Here is an 18,919-nt window from a genome sequence, read left to right as displayed (position 1 = left end):
ACAACCTTTATCACGGGTCCCTGTTCACCAGATGCTCTCTCTGATGAGGGTGCCGCAAGAGGCGTGACCTTGATTGGTGCTCCTGCTGCCTTAAAGGAGCTTGTCGCTAGCCGCAGCTGGCATCTCCTCCAGCCATCTCTGGGCCACCTGTGCGACTGGCCTATCCGGGCTGCAACTCACTTCATGTATTCCATGGGTATCAGTGCTCAGGTGTTGAACTGACTGGACCAGGCCACGTAAAGCACCATGAATTATGTGCACTGCTCCTGCATGCACTCCAGGCGCAGACACATATGACTGTCCATGAGGTTTGCAAGCCTCCAACGGGAGGAGCTCATATGCTCCAAGCTCTGAGACACTGTTGAGCTCATCTGCTGCACTCACAGTTCATGAGCCTGAATAGCCACAGGGAACTCCGACAGATGGGAACACATCTGCTCCTGCTTCTCGAGGTACTGCGGATATGACTCCAGAGAACCTTCATCACTGCCAAGCAGAGCATCACTGTGACTGTGTGCAGGCCATCAGAATGACTTCCTATTCTGTGTCAAGGTTATTAAGTGGTAGATCTCACTGAGCTCCTCAATCCAATAGAATGATATGAAGTCAGGAGTGCCTAAGGTATTGGTTCATTCGGTGGCCTCACATCTTTAAGATAACTGCATATTGCGATTGGGAGTGGCTCATTTATTCAGCATCATATGTGGAGAGAGGCCCCTTAAGTGGATAATTTGTTTAATTGCAGCACTTTGCTAGCACCTCCAAGTAGCTGTACATTATAGTCTGCACACACAGGCTGGAAAGTAAAGAGAATGCTAAGGGCCATCAGCTGACTGTATTTGTAAAGGGGTCCTGTGCCAGCACGGTAAAGGCTCAGAGCAATGGACCCTTCAAAATTTTTGACGGATTTTGTGTTATTTGTGTGAAGTTATTTACAAATAAGTATTTGACATTTTGGAAGAATAGTAAGAAAGGAAAATGAGGTGGGGTAGCTCTGATCACAAAAGATAAGATCAGTACAGTAGTGAGAAATGATCTTGGCTCAGATGGTCAAGATTTGGATTAAGTCTGGTTGGAGTTAAGAAAAGAAATAAATTACCAGTAGGAGTAGTTTATAGGTCCCCAAACAGTAGCTACACTCTAGAACAGAGTATAAATCAAGAAATAAGGGGGCTTGTAAGAAATGTGATGCAAAGGCATGTGATTTTAATCTTCATACAGATTGGATGAATCAAATTGGCAAATGTAGCCTGAAGGATGAGCTCATAGGATGTATTTGGGAAAGTTTCTCAGAACACTACATTCTGGAACCAACCAAGGAACAGGCTAGCTTAGACCTGGCAACGTGCAATTTTTAAAAATTCATTTATGAGATGTGGGTTTCACTGGCTGCACCAGCATTTATTGCTCACCCCTAGTTACCCTTAAGAAGGTGGTGGTGAGCTGCCTTCTTGCACCGCTGCAGGCCATGTGGTGTAGGTACACCCACAGTGCTGTTAGGGAGGGAGTTCCAGGATTTGATCCAGTGACAGAGAAGGAACAGCAATATATTTCCAAGCCAGGATGGTGAGCGGCTTGGAGGGGAACTTCCAAGTGGTGGTATTCCTATGTGTCTGCTGCCCTTGTCTTTCTAGATGGTAATGGTCATGGGTTTGGAGGGGTGCTGTCTAGGTAGCCTTGGTGAATTCCTGCAGTGCATCTTGTAGATGGTACACACTGCTGCCACTGTGCGTCGGTGGTGGAGCAAGTGAATGTTTGTGGATGGGGTGCCAATCAAGCGAGCTGCTTTGTCCTGGATGGTGTCAAGCTTCTTGAATGTTGTTGGAGTTGCACTCATCCAGGCAAGTGGGGAGTATTCCATCGCACCTCTGACTTGTGCCATATAGATGGACAAGCTTTAGGGTGTCAGGAGGTGAATTATTCATCACAGGATTCCTAGCCTCTGACCTGCTCCCATAGCCATAGTATTTATATGGCTATCCCAGTTAGGTTTCTAGCCAGTGGTCAACCCCAGGATATTGATAGTGGGGGATTCAGCAATGGTAATGCCATTGGATATCAAGAGGCAATGGTTAGATTCTCTCTTGTTGAGATAATCATTGCCTGGCACTTGTATGGTGCGAATTTTACTTGCCATTTCTCAGCCCAAGCCTGGATATTGTCCAGATCTTTCTGTGTTTGGACATGGGCTGCTTCAGTATCTGAGCAGTCACGAATGGTGCTGAACATTGTGCAATCATCTGCGAACACCCCCACTTCTGACCTTATGATGGAACGAAGGTCATTGGTGAAGCAGCTGAAGATGTTTGGGCCTAGGATTCTACCCTGAGGAACTCCTGCATTGGTGTCCTGGAACTGAGATGATTGACCTCCAACAACCACAACCATCTTCCTTTGTGCTAGGTATGATTCCAACCAGCGGAGAGCTTTCCCTCCTGATTCCCATTGACTCTAGTTTTACTGGGGGTCCTTGATGCCACACTTGGTCAAATGCTGCCTTGGTGTCAAGGTCACTCACTCTTACCTAACCTCTGGAGTTCAGCTCTTTTGTGCATGTTTGAACCAAGGCCGTGATAAGGTTAGGAGCCAAGGAGCCCTGGCGGAACCCAACTGAGTGTCAGTGAGCAGGTCATTGCTAAGCAACTGGTGCTTGATGACACTATTGATGACCCCTTCCTTCGCTTTACTGATGATCAGAAGTAGACTTATGGGACTGTAATTTGTTGGGTTCGATTTGTCCTGCTTTTTGTGTACTGGACATACCTAGGCAATTTTCCATAATACCAGGTAAATGTCAGTGTTGAAGTTGTGCTAGAACAGCTTGGCTAGGGGTAACAAGGCAGAATTAATTAATAATCTCATAGTAAAGGATCTGCTAGGCAAGAGTGATCATAACATGAAGGAATTTCGCATTAGGTCTGAGGGTGAGAACATTGGGTCTGAAACTACAGTGTATTAAACTTAAAGGCAAATAAAGGCATTAAGCTAGATTTGGCTTAGGTGGACTGGAAAAATAGGTTAAAACGTAAGATGTTAGATAAGGAGACAGTTAAGGCAATATTTCATAACTTTCAACAAAGATATATTCCATTAAGAAAGAAAGAATCTTTGAAAAGGATGAACCACCTGTGGCTAACTAAAGAAGTTAAGGGTGGTGTCAAATTGAGAGGTGCATAATGGTGCGATGATTGTGGTCAGCCAGAAGGTTTAGAAACCAGCGAAGGATAACTAAAAAATAACAGAGGGAGACAGTAGAAAAAGAGAGGAAGCTAGCAAGAAATATTAAAACAGACAGGAAAGACTTCCATAATACATTAAAAAAGTAGCAAAAGTAACTGTTGGTCCCTTGAAGGATGAAACAGGGCAATTACAGAATCACAGAGTTGTTACAGCACAGGAGGGGGTAATTTCCTCTGTCACGACTGACACGGCTCTCTGTTGGACCTACTTACCTAGTGCCACCCCCTGCCTAGCACTTGTTGCCCTGCACATTCCTCCTTTTCAGATAACAATCCAATTCCCTCTTGAATGAGTCGATTGAACTTGCCTCCACCAAACTTGCAGATAGTGCATTCCAAGTTCTAATAATTTCAGTGTGAAAAAGTTTTTCCGCATGTCGCATTTGCTTCTTTAACCAATTGCCTTAATCTGTGCCCTCCTGTTCTCCATTCTTCCACCAATGGGAACAGTTTTTCCCTATCTACTCTGTCCAAACACATCATGATTCTGAATACCTACATCAACTCTCCTCTTAACCTTCTCTTCTCAAAGGAAAACAATCCCTACTTCTCCAATCCAGCTACTTAACTGAAGTTCCTCATCTCTGGAACCATTCTTGTGAATATTCTCTGCACTCTCTCTAATGCCTTCACACTTTCCTGAAGTGTAGTGACCAGAGCTTGATGCTGTACTCCATTTGAGGCTGAACCAGTGTTTTATACAAGTTTAACATAACTTCCTTGCTTTTGTACTCTATGCTCCATTAATAAAGCCTAAGATGCCGTATGCTTTATTAACCACTCCCTCAACCTGTCCCATCACCTTCAATGATTTATGCACATATACATCCAGGTCTCTCTGCTCCTGCACTTCTTTTAAAATTGTACCCTTTATTTTATATTGCCTCTCCGCGTTCTTCCTATCAAAATGAATCACTTCTATCTAGAGTCTTTCCAGAAAAATCAAAAACCGACATTCGAAGGACTTATATTTCTATAGTGCCTTTCATGACCATAGGACATGCCAATGATGTGTAGTCACTGTTGTAATGTAGGGAATGTGATAGCCATTTGCACACACACTGCTACAAAGTGCTGGGATAATGACGGGATAACCTGTTTTTGCTGTATTCATTGAGGGATAAATATTGACCAGGCCACTGGAGAGAGTTCCCCTGCTCTTCTTCAAAATAGCACCATGGCATCTTTTACACCCACCTGAGATGGGGCCTATCCTTAGCTTCAGCAGTACAGCATTGTCTTAGTAGTGTGCCGGATTGCAGCTTGAACCCACAACCTTTTGGTTTACAGGTAAGAGTTACCCAATGAGCCACAGCTGACAGGGAAAATGCTGGTCCAGTTCAACTGGGTGTGTCAAATTTTGGATATCATAGTGCTTTATCTCATTTCTAGCTGGTAGCATTCTATGAGGCTCTCTAACAAGAACAGAATGAAAAAATGCTGACATCTTCGGAAGACCCTCGGGCCGGCTTTGACCATCTAACAGAAGCTTGGGGAACTGGGTCTCCATAGTCTCCTAAAACTTGTTTGATCATCTGGAGAGGAACTTCCCTGAGTCCTTTCCCAAATTGCTCTCCAAATTTGACTCTGGCTCTCTCCAGGAGATTGCATGGTTGCTTATGCTTAGGTTATAATAAAGGAAAGAGGGACTGGGAGAGGGGATGATAGTTTGCAGAAGTAAACCATGCTAGTATAGGACAAGCTTGATAGCCCAACTTGACCTTACCTGCCCACTTTTGCATATATGCTTCTAAGCGAACTAAAGGACTGATCATGAACATACTTAATAGTAATGTAAGTGTTTGTCTGTATTGTAATCAAGAGTGTTTACAGTTGTGACACAGAAACAAAGACTGACTAGTTACAGTGGGAGTACAGGGGATCAGCTGACCAGAAAATTTTACATGGACTTTGTTGCAACAGATATTGCCAGAAAAATAATCAACCACTGCCTGAGGATGAAAATACAAGCTTTACAAGATTTAAACATTTTAAGCAAAACCCATCTTATTCCCTTCCTCACTTCATTTGCACCTGGTGGCTTCCAGTCTCTTTTCTTCACCCACTTTCACTATCCCAGCTCTGGCTCTGCAATGCAATAGAACTCAGGATCAAAGCACAGGAGTCAGCACTGTAAAATGCACAGGCTTGTACCCAAACAGCTGAAAGGACCTCACATGAGACATCAATATTTCAGGACTGGGTATTGCAAGCTTCTACATGTAGCTGCAGGAACTATAATCATAGAATCACAGAATAGGTCCAAACAACAGGAGTCTATTTGGCCCATCGAGTCTACACCAGCTCTTTCAAAAAGTAACCCAGTTAGTCCTACCAAACCCCTCCCTTGTCCTTTCCTCATTTCCCTGCAATGTTTTCTCCCTCAGGTTTTTATCCAATTTCCTTTTGAATGCCGCAATTAAATCTGCTTCCCCCGCCCTGTCAGGCAGTGCATTCCTCTGGGGGACACCAACGAGAATTGAAAATACAAAATATACCTTCTGGCTCCTCATCTCAGCAGAGTTTTACCGAACAGTGATAATCTCCCGACAAACCAATACATGACTTGCTGCTAAGAGGGGACTGAGTGCATCAACAGATATGCTGTCACAATTTTAACCTAACCCACCCGTTGGAAACTGGCAGGATCAGGTGTGGTGTACACCACGCACCATTTTACTGTCTGTTGAGGTGTAATTAGGGTGTAAAACCAATGTTCCACGCAATCCTGTGGTTTTCCGTCTGGAAAATTAAGTTTTCTTGATCCATTCATGGGATGTAGGCATTGTTGCAAGGCCTGCATTTATTACCCATCCCAAATTATCCTTGAGAGGGTGGTGGTGAGCTTGGATTTTTGATCTCAAATACAACCAAGCGGCTTGCTAGTGCAGCTTCAAGGGGCAGTTAAGAGTCAACCACATTGCTGTGGGTCTGAAGTCACATATAGGTCAGACTGGGTAAGGATGGCACATTCCCTTCCCTAAAGGACATTACTGAACCAGATTGATGTTTACAACAATCCAATAGTTCCACGATCATCATTACCGAGACTAGCTAGTTTCTCTCAGATTAGTTTAATTAAGTTTCATCCAGTGTTGTGGATGCTCCATCACTGAATATATTTAAGCTGAGGTAGACTTTTGATCACTCCAGAAATTGAGAAATATGGGGGTGGGTGGGAAAATGGAGCTGAAGAAGATCAGCCATAATCCCACCGCATGGAGAAACAGCCTCAAGGACCATAATGCCACCAAAACACCCAAAGATTTATGTTATCCCAATTACTTGTCAACAAAGTTCATGATAAAACAATTACAGTTTGACTCCCACCAGAGGGATGGGAGAGATGGGAGCTGCTGTTCAGACAAGAGAATGCTGGCGGGGGCCTCAAGGTGGAGGAGCCTTCTGAAAATATAGGAAGCTATAAAACCTTTCGAGATCAATCAGGCCATCGTTGTGAAGGAGGGGGTCCCACCTGTCTGTGGCACATGAGGTTTCATTGGCCCCAGGCCTTTGGCCGGGGGCCATCTCCAGGGGTTTGCCTGGCTTTGGCCATAGCGTGGTGTCCGTAAGTTCCTGACGGTGTCCCCAGTCTGATCCCAACTGGTCAATTAATTTCCACAGATAAGCTGCTGGTTGTGTAGCCGCTTTTGTTGTGCACCCTCCTCCAGCAAGACCACTCGGGGACATGAATGCATCGGCTTCCCTCCCAGTCCCACCTTTGTGGTCTCATATTAAGATTCTGCCATTTGTGTCTGAAATTTCCATTGTCACATTGATACATTTGCACACATGCTTAATAGAAAATAAAAGATCATCCCCTCAATTTTGACTCCAACTAAAAGTTGATTCTGCCCATGTTCCATTGTTCCATAAAAACAAAAAGAATGAACTATGTTCCAAGTTGCTATCGGCAACTTGCTGACTCACAAAGTAAATACTTAGCCAATCACAAAACCAAGTTCTTACGATAAATCTACATTGGCGTGATGTACCATCTGCCCTAAATAAAATGCTTACCTTCTTCGGATGTCGATAGTTTTTGGTGGTTTGGTGTTAACTGCATCTTGGGAGCTTTCTCTTTCTTGAGGTGCGAGTGCATCTCTGCCAGGCAATGGCAAGACCACAGTCTCCTGAGTAATGGTCACTTCATCCTCCCCACCCTGTTGACCAATGTGCTGCTTGGCATAATCAAACCCTTGGACTGGCTAGACAACAAAATCCATTTAAAACAACAACAAAAAAAACAGAGTTAATACTAAAACCAGGAGATTAACCTTCTCTTAGAACATTTGCTTTCTGATATGAGAGACTCTAAGGAAATCAAGGGATAGGGTGATCGGCCAGGAAAGTGGAGTTGAGGTCAAAGGCCCTCCATGATTATACTTAATGGTGGAGCAGGCTTGCTGGACCATTCTGCCAACTGCTGCTCCTGTTTTTTATGTGGGAATTTTCAACTGTTCAAAAACTTACGGCATCTTTTGCTAGTTGGACGATGTATTTTTCAGAGGTTTTCATCTCCTCTCGAGGTTACAAGCTCAATCCCTCTTTCCCTCACCCATGTTGTCTTCACATAGGTGTGGGAACCTTACCTCTTGCCATGCTGGCTTTAGATGGCTGCGCAAATGAGTTATTATGAAGCTTTGTAACTAAACTCATACTAAAATATTCACAAGGGAAAAAAAATTTCCTTTCCCACCTTCAAATGCTTTGTTACTGGGAGAAACACAGTGAAGATAAACAATCCATCCCAGCTCCTCTAATGCCAACCTGGCATTTCCAAGCGCCGTACAATTTTTTTTATTCATTCATGGAATGAAAGCATGGGTAGAAAGACCAGCATTTATTGCTCACCCCTAATTGCTCTTGGGAAAACAGTGGTGAGCTGCCTTCTCAAACAGCTGGAGTCCATGTGGATAACTGAATGGCTTGAGGGCCATTTCGGAGAACAGTTAAGAGCCACATAGAGTTCGTGTGGGAGTCACATGTAGGCCAGACTGGGGACTAATAGCGGATTTCCTTCCCTAAAGGACATTAGTGAATGCTGCAATGATAATTTCACAGTCACCTTTACTGATTTTATTCCAGATTAATTAATTTAATTTAAATTCCACCAGCTGCTTTGGTAGGATTTGAACTCTCATTTCTGGAGCATCCTTAGAACCATAGAAAAGTTACAGCACAGAAGGAGGCCATTCGACTCATCTTGTCCATGCCAGCCCGAGGATACCCAGGTGCCTTTTCTAATCCCACCTTCCTCCCATGTGCCTGGATTATTCACCCAGTAACATTACCATTATGCATCCATTCATTCCAGCTACATAGGGCTCATGGGCTGTGCACAACTCTCAGGAGCCTTTGGCTCCTGAAAAGGGCTTCTATGCATAAACACAAACATGCAAGGCTCATGGACATGGCTTCTGACCTGACAGAAGCACATTTATTGGGCATGGAGACTTGATGCCTCCCCAGTGACTCTTCCACATCAAAACCTTCACAGATCTCTAGAAAAAATGACTATCAATCCAGTAGCGTTCAGGATTACACTAGCCTTTCAGCTTTTATATTTCTGAGGGAAATTATTTTTATGTTCATACAGGGGAGGGAGCTCATTGCTGGCGAATTAAACCTTTTATTGCATTTTGCACTCAAGGTCAGCAACATCAACTACATCATGGCAACAGTAGCTTGCAGTATAAAGCTCCATCGATACTGTTCAAGCAAGATCTTTCATTACAAATCTCAAAAGAGCTCGCTGTGAGCAACCGTGACCATATACTTGTGGATGGAAACAAAGAAAGAACTTACATTTTTATAGCACCTAATGAGGTCTCTGGATATCCCAAAGTGCTTTACATCCAATGAAGTACTTTTGAAATTTAGTCATTGTTGTAAAGTAATCAGCATGACAGCCAATTTGCAGACAAGCAAGATCCCACAAACAGCAATATAGTAAATGACCCAGATAGAGGGGAATTATTCTGCTCTTCCTTAAAATAATGCTATGGGATCTCTTATGTCCACCCGAGAGATCAGACTCTAAAAGATGGCACATCAGGCAAGGCCACAGTCCCTCAGTGCTGCGCTGGAGTGTCAGCCAGTGTTTTTAACTCTTTTGAGTACAAACACGTTTCCATCTGTTTCAGATGAAGTTACATTGTTTCATAGTTTGCCATTGTGAGATTTGAACTCTTGATCTTGGGGTTACAAACCCAGTACCATAACCACTTGGCTATTTAGGCCAAGCCCGACAGCCAGGGTTTTTATGTGCACAAGTCTCTGCAGTGGAATTAGTTGAATCAGTTGGGGGAATTTTATCAAGTCCTTGGAGGCGGTTTAGAGGCAGAGGGTGGGAACAAGATCGGAGAAAAATGCATCGAACTGATTCCCCAACATGTTCCTAGCTCCTTCCATTTTTCTCAGAGATGGTTTTTGTGTGGTGATGGCAGCCAGCCCGGCGGTAGCAGAAAGTCAATTAAGCTTGTTAAATAGTCAATTAGCAGCAATTTTCCAAAGGCAATTCAATTTTGATAACATTGCACAGTCCCCACACAGTGTCAGAACCACAGCCACTCAAAAGGAGCCAGCTGCACTGGAGGTTGGAGCGGCATCTGAAAATGATGCAAATTGATGGCGCAACTAGCAAGTCTGAGGGTACTCATGGGCAGAGGCTTACCATTGCAAGAACAGCTCCTGCAGGCTGCTCTCTCTGACCATGCCGATTCCCTCAGCCTTTTCTCACAACCATTTCACAGCACCCTCCTTCGAGGCTTTTGCCTCTACTCTACACTGTCACTCCAGCCACTGATTGGCTCTGCCTTCCCCTCAATCCGCATATCGTCCCTAATTGGACGGAAAGCCCAGAGGCAGCTTGCTAGTTGGTCGGCTTCTGGAAAATTGACTCACAAGGGACAATACTCTTTCCGCCAGGTTACAGAGCTGTAAATGGTTCCAACAACCCAAAATATTCCATATCCAGAAAATTCAGTCCAATGTGTGAACAGTGATGACCTGTGGAAAATTTAATGCCCAGATCATTTTATATTGGACAGGAGGCATTTTCATCTGGTGTACAACCTCAAATTAGTACTGGGAGTTTGGTATAAAGCTCTTTCTAAATATCTAATATTGTCCGTATTTAGCATTTAACATTTAACTGCAAGTACTGTTTAATTCTAAATCTCATCCAGGGGCCCAAGCAGGGACACAAAAGCTATCGACTGGGGCACAGCTGTAGATAGTTAATGAAGGAAATTAGCTTGAACTGTTTTTCAGTACATGGGCTCAGCTAGTGCCTTTAGTTTTAAAACATATAAATTCAGACATTTCAGTGCGACCTAGCACTGGAATGCGAATTCAACAAAGTGGGGGAAGTTTTGTGAGTTGAGGGAGTTCAGAGTGGAGGGAGGTGCTCCTTTGCTTATTCTAACTTTTTACACACTGCAGGATTTGTTCTTGCTCTATTACAGGGTAAGAAGCTAGATGTTTGGTGAATAGCTGGTAAGTATCTGTTGAGCAGTTAAGGTCTATTCTATTCCTAAGGTTTAAAATAGTACAGAAACTTGTGGTAAGATTAATAGGATATGTAAAATAAAATAATTAATTGAATAAAATAGTTATATCATTTATTAAAACACATAGGATGGCAGGGCAGGTGCTGTGTCATGGTTGTCATGGATACAAGTGTGCCCCAGGGAAAACACATTTGCAATAAGCATCTGCAGCTTGAGGAGCTTTGGCTCAGAGTCATTGAGTTGGAGGCTAAGCTGCAGATACTGCAACACATCAGGGAGGGGGAAAGTTACCTGAACACTTTGTATCAGGAGGTGGTCACACCCCTTTGGATAGGGTCTTCTGATTTGGAAGATGGTCAGAGACAGGAGGGTGTGACTATAGCTAAGGCAAGTAAGGGGACCCTGAGGGCAGGAATGCAGGAGTATGAGCCTCTGCAAAACGTCAAACAGGTTTGAGGTTATCTCAGGTTGTTTGAATGAGAGTGGGGGCTGCAGTGTTTATGAGCAGGCTGACCATGGCGTTGTGGTACAGGAAGACATTCATGTGGGGGAGCAAAAACAAATGTAGTGGTAGTAGGGGACAGTACAGTGTGGGGGATTGACATTGTTCTCTGCAGCAAAGAGCGAGAGTCCAGGTGGCTATGTTGCCTGCCCGGTGCCAGGGTTCATGGCATTTACCTAGGGCTAGAGAGTAACTCACAGTGAGAGGTAGCGGATCCAGTTGTCATGGTCTATGTAGTTACCAATGACATAGGTAGGACAAGAAAGGGGGTTCTGCATTGTCAGTATGAGGAGCTAGGCACCAAATGAGGAAGCCAAACCTCAAAGGTAATGATCTCTGAATTATTAGTGGAGCCACATGTAAATTGGCACAGGGAAAATAAGAATAGAGAGGTGAATGCATGGCTCAAAGACTGGTGGGAAAAGTGGGTTCTAGTCCATGGGGCACTGACACCAGTACTGGGGAAAGTGGGGGCTGTGCCGTTGGAGTGATCTACACCTTGCTGGGATCGGTGTTCTAATGAGCCGCATAACTAGGGAAGTAGAGAGGACTTTCAACTAAACAAGAGGTTTGAGGGATCAAGCTTGGGTAGAGGTAGCAAATCAAGGGGTAGAGTGAAGGCTTTAGAGCAAAATAGTAAAATGGGAAATGAGGGCCAGAGAATGGTGGGAAAGTCCAGAGAAAAAAAAACTAAGAATACACTAACAGCCAAGACTAGATGATACAAAGGTAACAAAAAGACAAATCTAAAGGCCCTGATTCTGAATGCACGTAGCATTCATAACAAAGTAAATGAACCAATAGCACATATTGAAATGAATAAATATGATCTGATAGCCATTACAGAGACATGGCTGCAGGATGACAAGGATTGGGTCCTGAATATTGAGGGTATAAGACATTCAAGAAGAATGGGAAGCTAGGGAAAGGTGGAGGGGTAGCACTGTTAATCAAAGATGGCTTTGGTTCAATAATTAGAGATGACCTTGGTTCAGGAGGTCAGGATATAGAATCAGTTTGGGTGGAGATGAGGAATAGTAGGGGAAAGAAGTCACTAGTGGGGGTGGTCTTCAGGGCCCCCTAACAGTAACCACAATATAGGACAAAATATACAAGAAGTAAAAAAACAGAGTTATCGTTTCAAGTCCATATGACTCTTCTTCAGAGCTGATCCACAGATTCAGATCCGCAGTATTTTGCTTTAATACAAGAAGCAATATTGTGTGCTTGTGATAAAAGGACAGCAATAATCATGGATGATTTTAATCTACACATAAACTGGAAAAATCAGATTGGCAGCAGTAGCCTGGATAAGGAATTCATAGAATGCTTTTGAGATAGTTTCTTAGAGCAGCACATCTGGAAACAACCAAAGAGCAGGTTATATTAGATTTGGTATTGTGTAACATGACAGGATTAATTAATGACCTCACAGTAAAGGCACACCTAGGCAGCAGCGGCCATAATATGATTGAATTTTACATCCACTTTGAAAGAGAGAAGAATGGGCCTAAGCCTAGTGTTTTAAACTTAAAAACAGGCAACTATGTGGGCATGAAAGCTCGGTTAGCTGAAGAGAACTGAGGTGTTAGGTTATGGGATAGATCAATAGAGAGGCGTGGGAGACTTTTAAGGGAATATTTGAACTCATGAAAAATCTTGGATTAAAAGTCTGATGATGACCACATAACCATTGCAGATTATCATAAAAACCTATCTGGTTCACTAATCCTTTAGGAAAGGAAATCTGCTGTCCTTACCTGGTCTGGCCTATATGTGAGTTCAGTCCCAAAATGACACCCACATCCCATAAATGATTTAAAAAAATTCAGAACACACAGAATAAGTATAGTCCTACTCTAAAAAAAAATTCTAACTGGAAGACCCTCAATCTGTGGTCAACTAAAGAATTTAAGGAAAGCATCAAACTTAAGGAAAAAAACATACAACTGCACAAAGATGAATGGCAGGTCAGATGATTGGTCAGACAGTAGAGAATGACTAAAAAGTTAATAAGGAGGAATAAATTAGAGTATGAGAGGAAGCTAACTAGAGATGTAAAAACGGATAGCACGAGTTTCTACAGGCACTTAAAAAAAGAAAAGGGTAAGTAAAGTGAGTGCTGGTCCTTTAGAGAGTAACAGTGGGGAGTCAATAGTACATAATGAGGAAATGACGGATGAAATGAACAAATATTTTGCTTCTGTCTTCACCTTAGAGGATACAAAAAATATTCCAGTTATAGCTGAAAATCAGGAGGTGGGAGGGAGAGAGGAGCTTGGTGAAATTACAATCATTAGGAAAGCAGTACTAAGCAAACTGCTGGAGCTGCAGGCTGACAAGTCTCCGGGTCCTTATGGAATTCACCCTAGGGTCTTAAAAGAGGTGACTAATGAGGTAGTAGCTGCATTGGTGTTAATTTTCCAAAGTTCGCTAGATTTTGGAAAGGCTCTATCAAACTGGAAAATAACAAATATAACCCCTATATTCAAGAAGGGAGGCAGAAAACGGTAGGCCGGTTAGCTTGATGTCTGTTGTGGGGAGGGTGTTAGATTCAATCATTAAGGAGGTTATAGTTGGGCACTTAGAAAAACTCAAGGTAATCGCGAAAAGTCAGCATGGTTTTGTGAAAGGGAAATTGTGTTTAACTAATTTATTGGAGTTCTCCAAAGGAGTAACATGCGCTGAGGATAAGGGGGAACCTGTAGGAATAGTGTACTTGGATTTCCAGAAAGCATTTAATTAGATGCCACATCAAAGATCATTGCGGGAAATAGAAGCTCATGGTTTAGGGGGTAACATATTAACATGGATAGAAGATTGGCTGGGTGGCAGAAAACAGAGACCACGCATAAATGTATCTTTTTCTAATTGGCAGGATGTGATTAGTGGAGACCCGCATGGGCTGCACTAGGACCTCAACTTTTTACCATTTACATCAATGACTTAGGTGAGGAGAGTGAAGGCATGGTAGCTAAATTTGCAGATGACACAAAGATAGGTATGAAAGTATGTTGTGAAGAGGTCATAAGGAGGTTGCAGACAGAAATGGATAGGTTGAGCGAGTGGGCAAAAAATCTGGCAGATGGAGTACAGCGTGAGAAAATGTGAAGTTGTTCACTTCGGCAGGAAGAATAAAAAAACAGAGTATTAATTAAATGGAGAACAGCTGCAGGATTCTGAGTTACAGAGGGATCTAGGCGTTCTAGTGCATGAGTCGCAAAAGGTTAGTATGCAGGCACAGCAAGTAATAAAGAAGGCTAATGGAATGCTCTCTTTTATTATGAGAGGCATTGAATATAAAAGCAAGGATGCTACGCTTCAGTTATACAGGGCACTGGTGAGACCACATCTTGAATACTGTGTGCAGGAAGGATGTAAATGTGTTGGAGACGGTTCAGAGGAGATTTACTAGATTGATACCTGGAATGAGCAAGTTGCTAATGAGGAAAGGTTGGACAGACTGGGCTTGTTTCCACTGGAGTTTAGAAGAGTGAGGGGTGACTTGATAGAAGTATATAAGATCCTGAATGGTCTTGACAATGTGGACGTGGAACGGACATTTCCTTTTGTGGGTGAGTCCAGAACTAGGGAGCGCTGTTTTAAAATTAGGGGTTGCCCTTTTAGGACAGAGATGAAGAGAAATTTTTTCTCTCAGAGGGTTGTGCAACTTTGGAACTCTCTGCCTCAGAGGGCAGTGGAGGCGGGGTCATTGAATATTTTAAGGCAGAGGTAGATAGATTCTTGTTAGGCAAGGGAATCAAAGGTTACTTTGGGTAGATGGGAATGTGGAAATTGAAACACAAACAGATCAGCCAAGATCTTATTGAATGATGGAGCAGGTTCAAGGGGCCGGATGGCCTACATCTGCTCCTATTTCATAAGTTTGTATCTTATTATCCTATTCGATTTGAATTCCAATCTCTAAGCTACAAAGAGAATATTCGAACTCCCTACAATAACCAATAACCAATACATGCTGATAGGGTTATCGAGGGTTTAAGAAACAAGTTGCTCTCTTTGATGAGTGATGAGATATCTTGGTTGCTATATGGTTCTTAATTCTATTGTTAAAAAGTTAGTGTAGATATCCAGATGTGCAGAATGTACAATTCTGTGCACCACACTTTAGTAAGGATGTCAGGCCCTTGGAGAGGGTAAAGAGGTGGGTTACTAGAGTGTTACCAGGCATTGAGGACTTCAATTATATAGGGAGATAGGAGAAGCTGGGATTGTTCTCCTCAGAGAAGAGAAGGTTACAGAGAGACCTAATAGTGGTGTTCCAAAATATGAGGGACTAAGCCTTCGCATAGATGGCTCACCAAGCAGATATTTAGCAGCTTTCATGCTGTTAAGTGGCTTCATGCGGGCCCTTCACCCTCATCAGGGAGGAGGTCCAGTCTCTGAGGGCTGCTGGACAATGAGATGGTTGGCAGCTGTCTTGTTGCAGTGGCTAATGCGGCGATGCAACGGTTAAGTCCAGGATCTCACCATGGCTAAGCTGTCAGACCCTGTTGAGAGGGGGAAGAAACTGGAGCTGTCTGGGAGGAGAAGGGACGTATTACTATTACCTTGGGGAGGGGCATCTGATGGGCATGGGATACTTGAAAAGGAGGCACCGCAGCACTGTCTGTCCATCAGTACACCAGGGCCAGGATTTTCCCTCGTCGGGCAGGCTTGGCGGGAGCAGTTGGAAAGCTGACCGCCACCCGCAGTTGGGGCCGGACCGCCATTTCATGTTGGCGGGCCAATTAAGGCCCGCCCACCGAGAAATGCACGTGGCAGCATTCAGCGCTGCCCATTGCAGGGGGGTGGGGGGGGGGAGTAAGGAGGGCACGCGTTGGAAAAGCTCCCTGAGGCACACAGCTGCCTCAGGGAAATGAAGAGTTTAAGAATTAAAAATAAACTATTTTAAATTGTTGAAAAAACATGTCCCCTTATGTGACTCTGTCACATGAGCAGGGACATGTTCTTAATGAAATGTTAAAATTTATATTTAATTTTAAACTGCTGTTGGAAACCTTATCCCGCCCCTGGATAAGGTTTCCTAAAATGTGCAAATGCCTTTTGGGCTTTTTGCCCGCCCGCCAACTGGTAAAATTGCAAAAGGGGTGGGAATGTGGCAGGCCTGACAATACTGCCATGGCATCCAATTTTATACTTCCTCCCCACCACCCCCCCCACCACCCCCCACCCACCCCCAAACTCTCCTGCCACCCCATCCTAGGGACGCTGTAAAACTCTGGCTGAGGGAATTAAATACAGCAAGTGAGGAGAAATATTTTCCTCAGGTATGTGGATCAGTGACCACAAGTCATAGATTTAAGATAATTGACAAAAAGGTTAGAAGGGAAATGAGGGGAGATTTTTTCACAGAGGATTGTTAAGATCTGGATCACGTTGGCTGAACGTCTGGTGGAAGGCAATTCCATTATACCTTTCAAAAGACAATTGACATGAACTTAAAGAGGCCTAATTTGTAGGGATATGAGGAAAAAGCCAGAGTGTGGGGCTAAATTGGATAGCTCTTTCAAAAGATCAGCATTGGCACGATGGGCTGAATGGCCTTCCTTTATGCCGTAAGATTCTATGATATCAAGACCTTCTAATGTTTGTTAATTCAGTCAACGAAGCTGAACAGTGTATCGCTTTCAAAATGGTTGCCAGGGATCTACCAGCTTATAGAAACGATACCTCACCTCCTCTTATCCTGTTGCCCTGCTTCAAGTCAGTGATTTATTTTCTGATCTCCTCGTGAGTCAGAAAGAGTACCCTGATACCAATCATAGAGTCTACAACAGGAAATCTTTGGTGTAATCAAGTTACAAACATATTAGTTCCTTATATGTAGCCTGGCATCATCTGTCAGAAATCAAGATGAAGGAGATTAGAAACATTGTTAATGGATGAACAGAAAATTCACATAGAGACACGTAAGCAATCCAAAGCTTATGGGTTCATAAATATAAAATAATCACAAATAAATCCAATAAGGAGTGCAGGAGAAACTTCTTCACCCAGAGAGTGGTCAGAATGTGGAACATGAGACCAAAGAATTAGGTTTATGAAAAATGTAACGTTCATAATACAGTGGAGAACCAAGCTGAATATGGGGTGGGTGGGGAATTTGTTCACGTGGCCACTCCAAGTGTCACTATGCAGGCAATGTCGAATCCTGGGGTAGACAGCACCTTGGGCCATTAACCCCAGTGGTTTCCTCATTAATATCATTGAAGGCATTGCACGCAGAAGGCAAGTAGCAGCACCTGGGGGATTTGCATTGTCTGCATGGCACCATTTGAAGTGGCACCAGAGGAGGTCTAGATAAGAGAATAAAAGGGGCAAAGAGAGAGTATGAGAATAGATTAGTGGCTAACATAAAATCTCCTATAAACATATATATCATCAAAGGTTGACCAAAGGAAAGGTGGGGTTGGTCAGGGACTAAGGGCATTGTGGTAAAGTGGAATGTTTTGTATCATTAAGAGAATGTAGTTAACTGACCACATGATTGCATCGACCAATTGTTATACATCAGGGGCTACTTTGGCAACTGTAAGTCTAGAGCTGGAGGAGATTGAAGAAGCACACATTGTGTTAGTGTTCTGTTCTTAATTCCAATAAACCACCAGTGTTTGTTCAGTTAATTGGTCTCTCTGCCTGTATTGTTTCCAGCACCAACTAATGTGTGAATATCAAGGGTGCAGCTAGCTTTCGCTGGACAAAGCGAACCGGATAACCTAAAACATAAAACTGGCGAAGAGGATAAACCGGATCAATTGACGGCAAACAAGAAAGCCGTGGTAAGCCAGTTACGGTACTTCACCACTACCCTGAAGCAGTTTGAAAGTGCAGTCTCCTTAGTCATTGAGCATGCCGCAGTTTGGGCATCTTGAACCATTCGACCCCATTTCCGATGACTGGTCTCATTACGTTGAACGCCTAGCGTTCTTCTTTACCGTTAACGACATCACAGGCGAGGACAAGAAGAGGGTGATTCTTTTGTCCACATGCGGGAGCAAAACATACGGCTGATCCACAGCCTCATGTTACCTAACACCCCTGATATAAAGACTTTTGACGAGTTAGTAAATATTGTCAAAAACCACCCGAAGCCAAAGCCCTCAGTCACTATGCAGCCCCTATATGTGTTAAATTCAATTCAAGGAATAGGCTTCCAGGAGAGACAACTGCTGGCCATGTAGCTGCTTTAAAGGAATTCATGGAATATTGTGAGTTCAGAATTTCAATTAATGACATGTTGAGAGACCAATTGATATGCGGAATCGGGGACGATGCTATTCAAAAGTGACTGCTCCCTGAAACTAATCTAGACTTCAGTAAGGCCTTAGAATTGGCAACAGCCATGGAGAGCACTATTAGACACTTGGAGGAAATAAAGGATACACAAAATGGCGCCGTCGATCTTGTAGGGCGGGAAGGACGGGTAACAAAAGGCACGGAAATGTTGGACTCCGTGGAAACTCCCACTGTGTACAGACCATTGAAGAACAACAGTGCTACAGTGAAAACCCACGACATTATTAAGAGAAATGCACCCAGGCAGCCTGCAGGCGATCGACAGTTCAGAAATACCGAATGCTTTTTCTGCTACCGCAATGGTCGCGTAATGCGGCACTGTCAAGGTAAGCCGAGACAGTATT

General features: G+C 43.5%; 1 protein-coding gene across 1 annotated transcript in view; it reads right to left on the bottom strand.

Moving 5' to 3' along the window:
- The window catches only part of kiaa1549la (KIAA1549-like a), a 236,959-nt gene that overhangs the window by 99,990 nt on the left and 118,050 nt on the right, over nucleotides 1-18,919 (bottom strand). The window contains exon 10 of the mRNA XM_041198318.1: nucleotides 7,260-7,447. Within this exon, the coding sequence (XP_041054252.1) occupies nucleotides 7,260-7,447 (188 nt within the window). The remainder of the gene's footprint in view (nucleotides 1-7,259; nucleotides 7,448-18,919) is intronic.

Source organism: Carcharodon carcharias, chromosome 10 (assembly GCF_017639515.1).
Source record: "Carcharodon carcharias isolate sCarCar2 chromosome 10, sCarCar2.pri, whole genome shotgun sequence".
Lineage (NCBI taxonomy): Eukaryota > Metazoa > Chordata > Chondrichthyes > Lamniformes > Lamnidae > Carcharodon > Carcharodon carcharias.
Note: the sequence above shows the minus strand (reverse complement) of the source record. Positions and strands in the feature narration are given on the sequence as shown.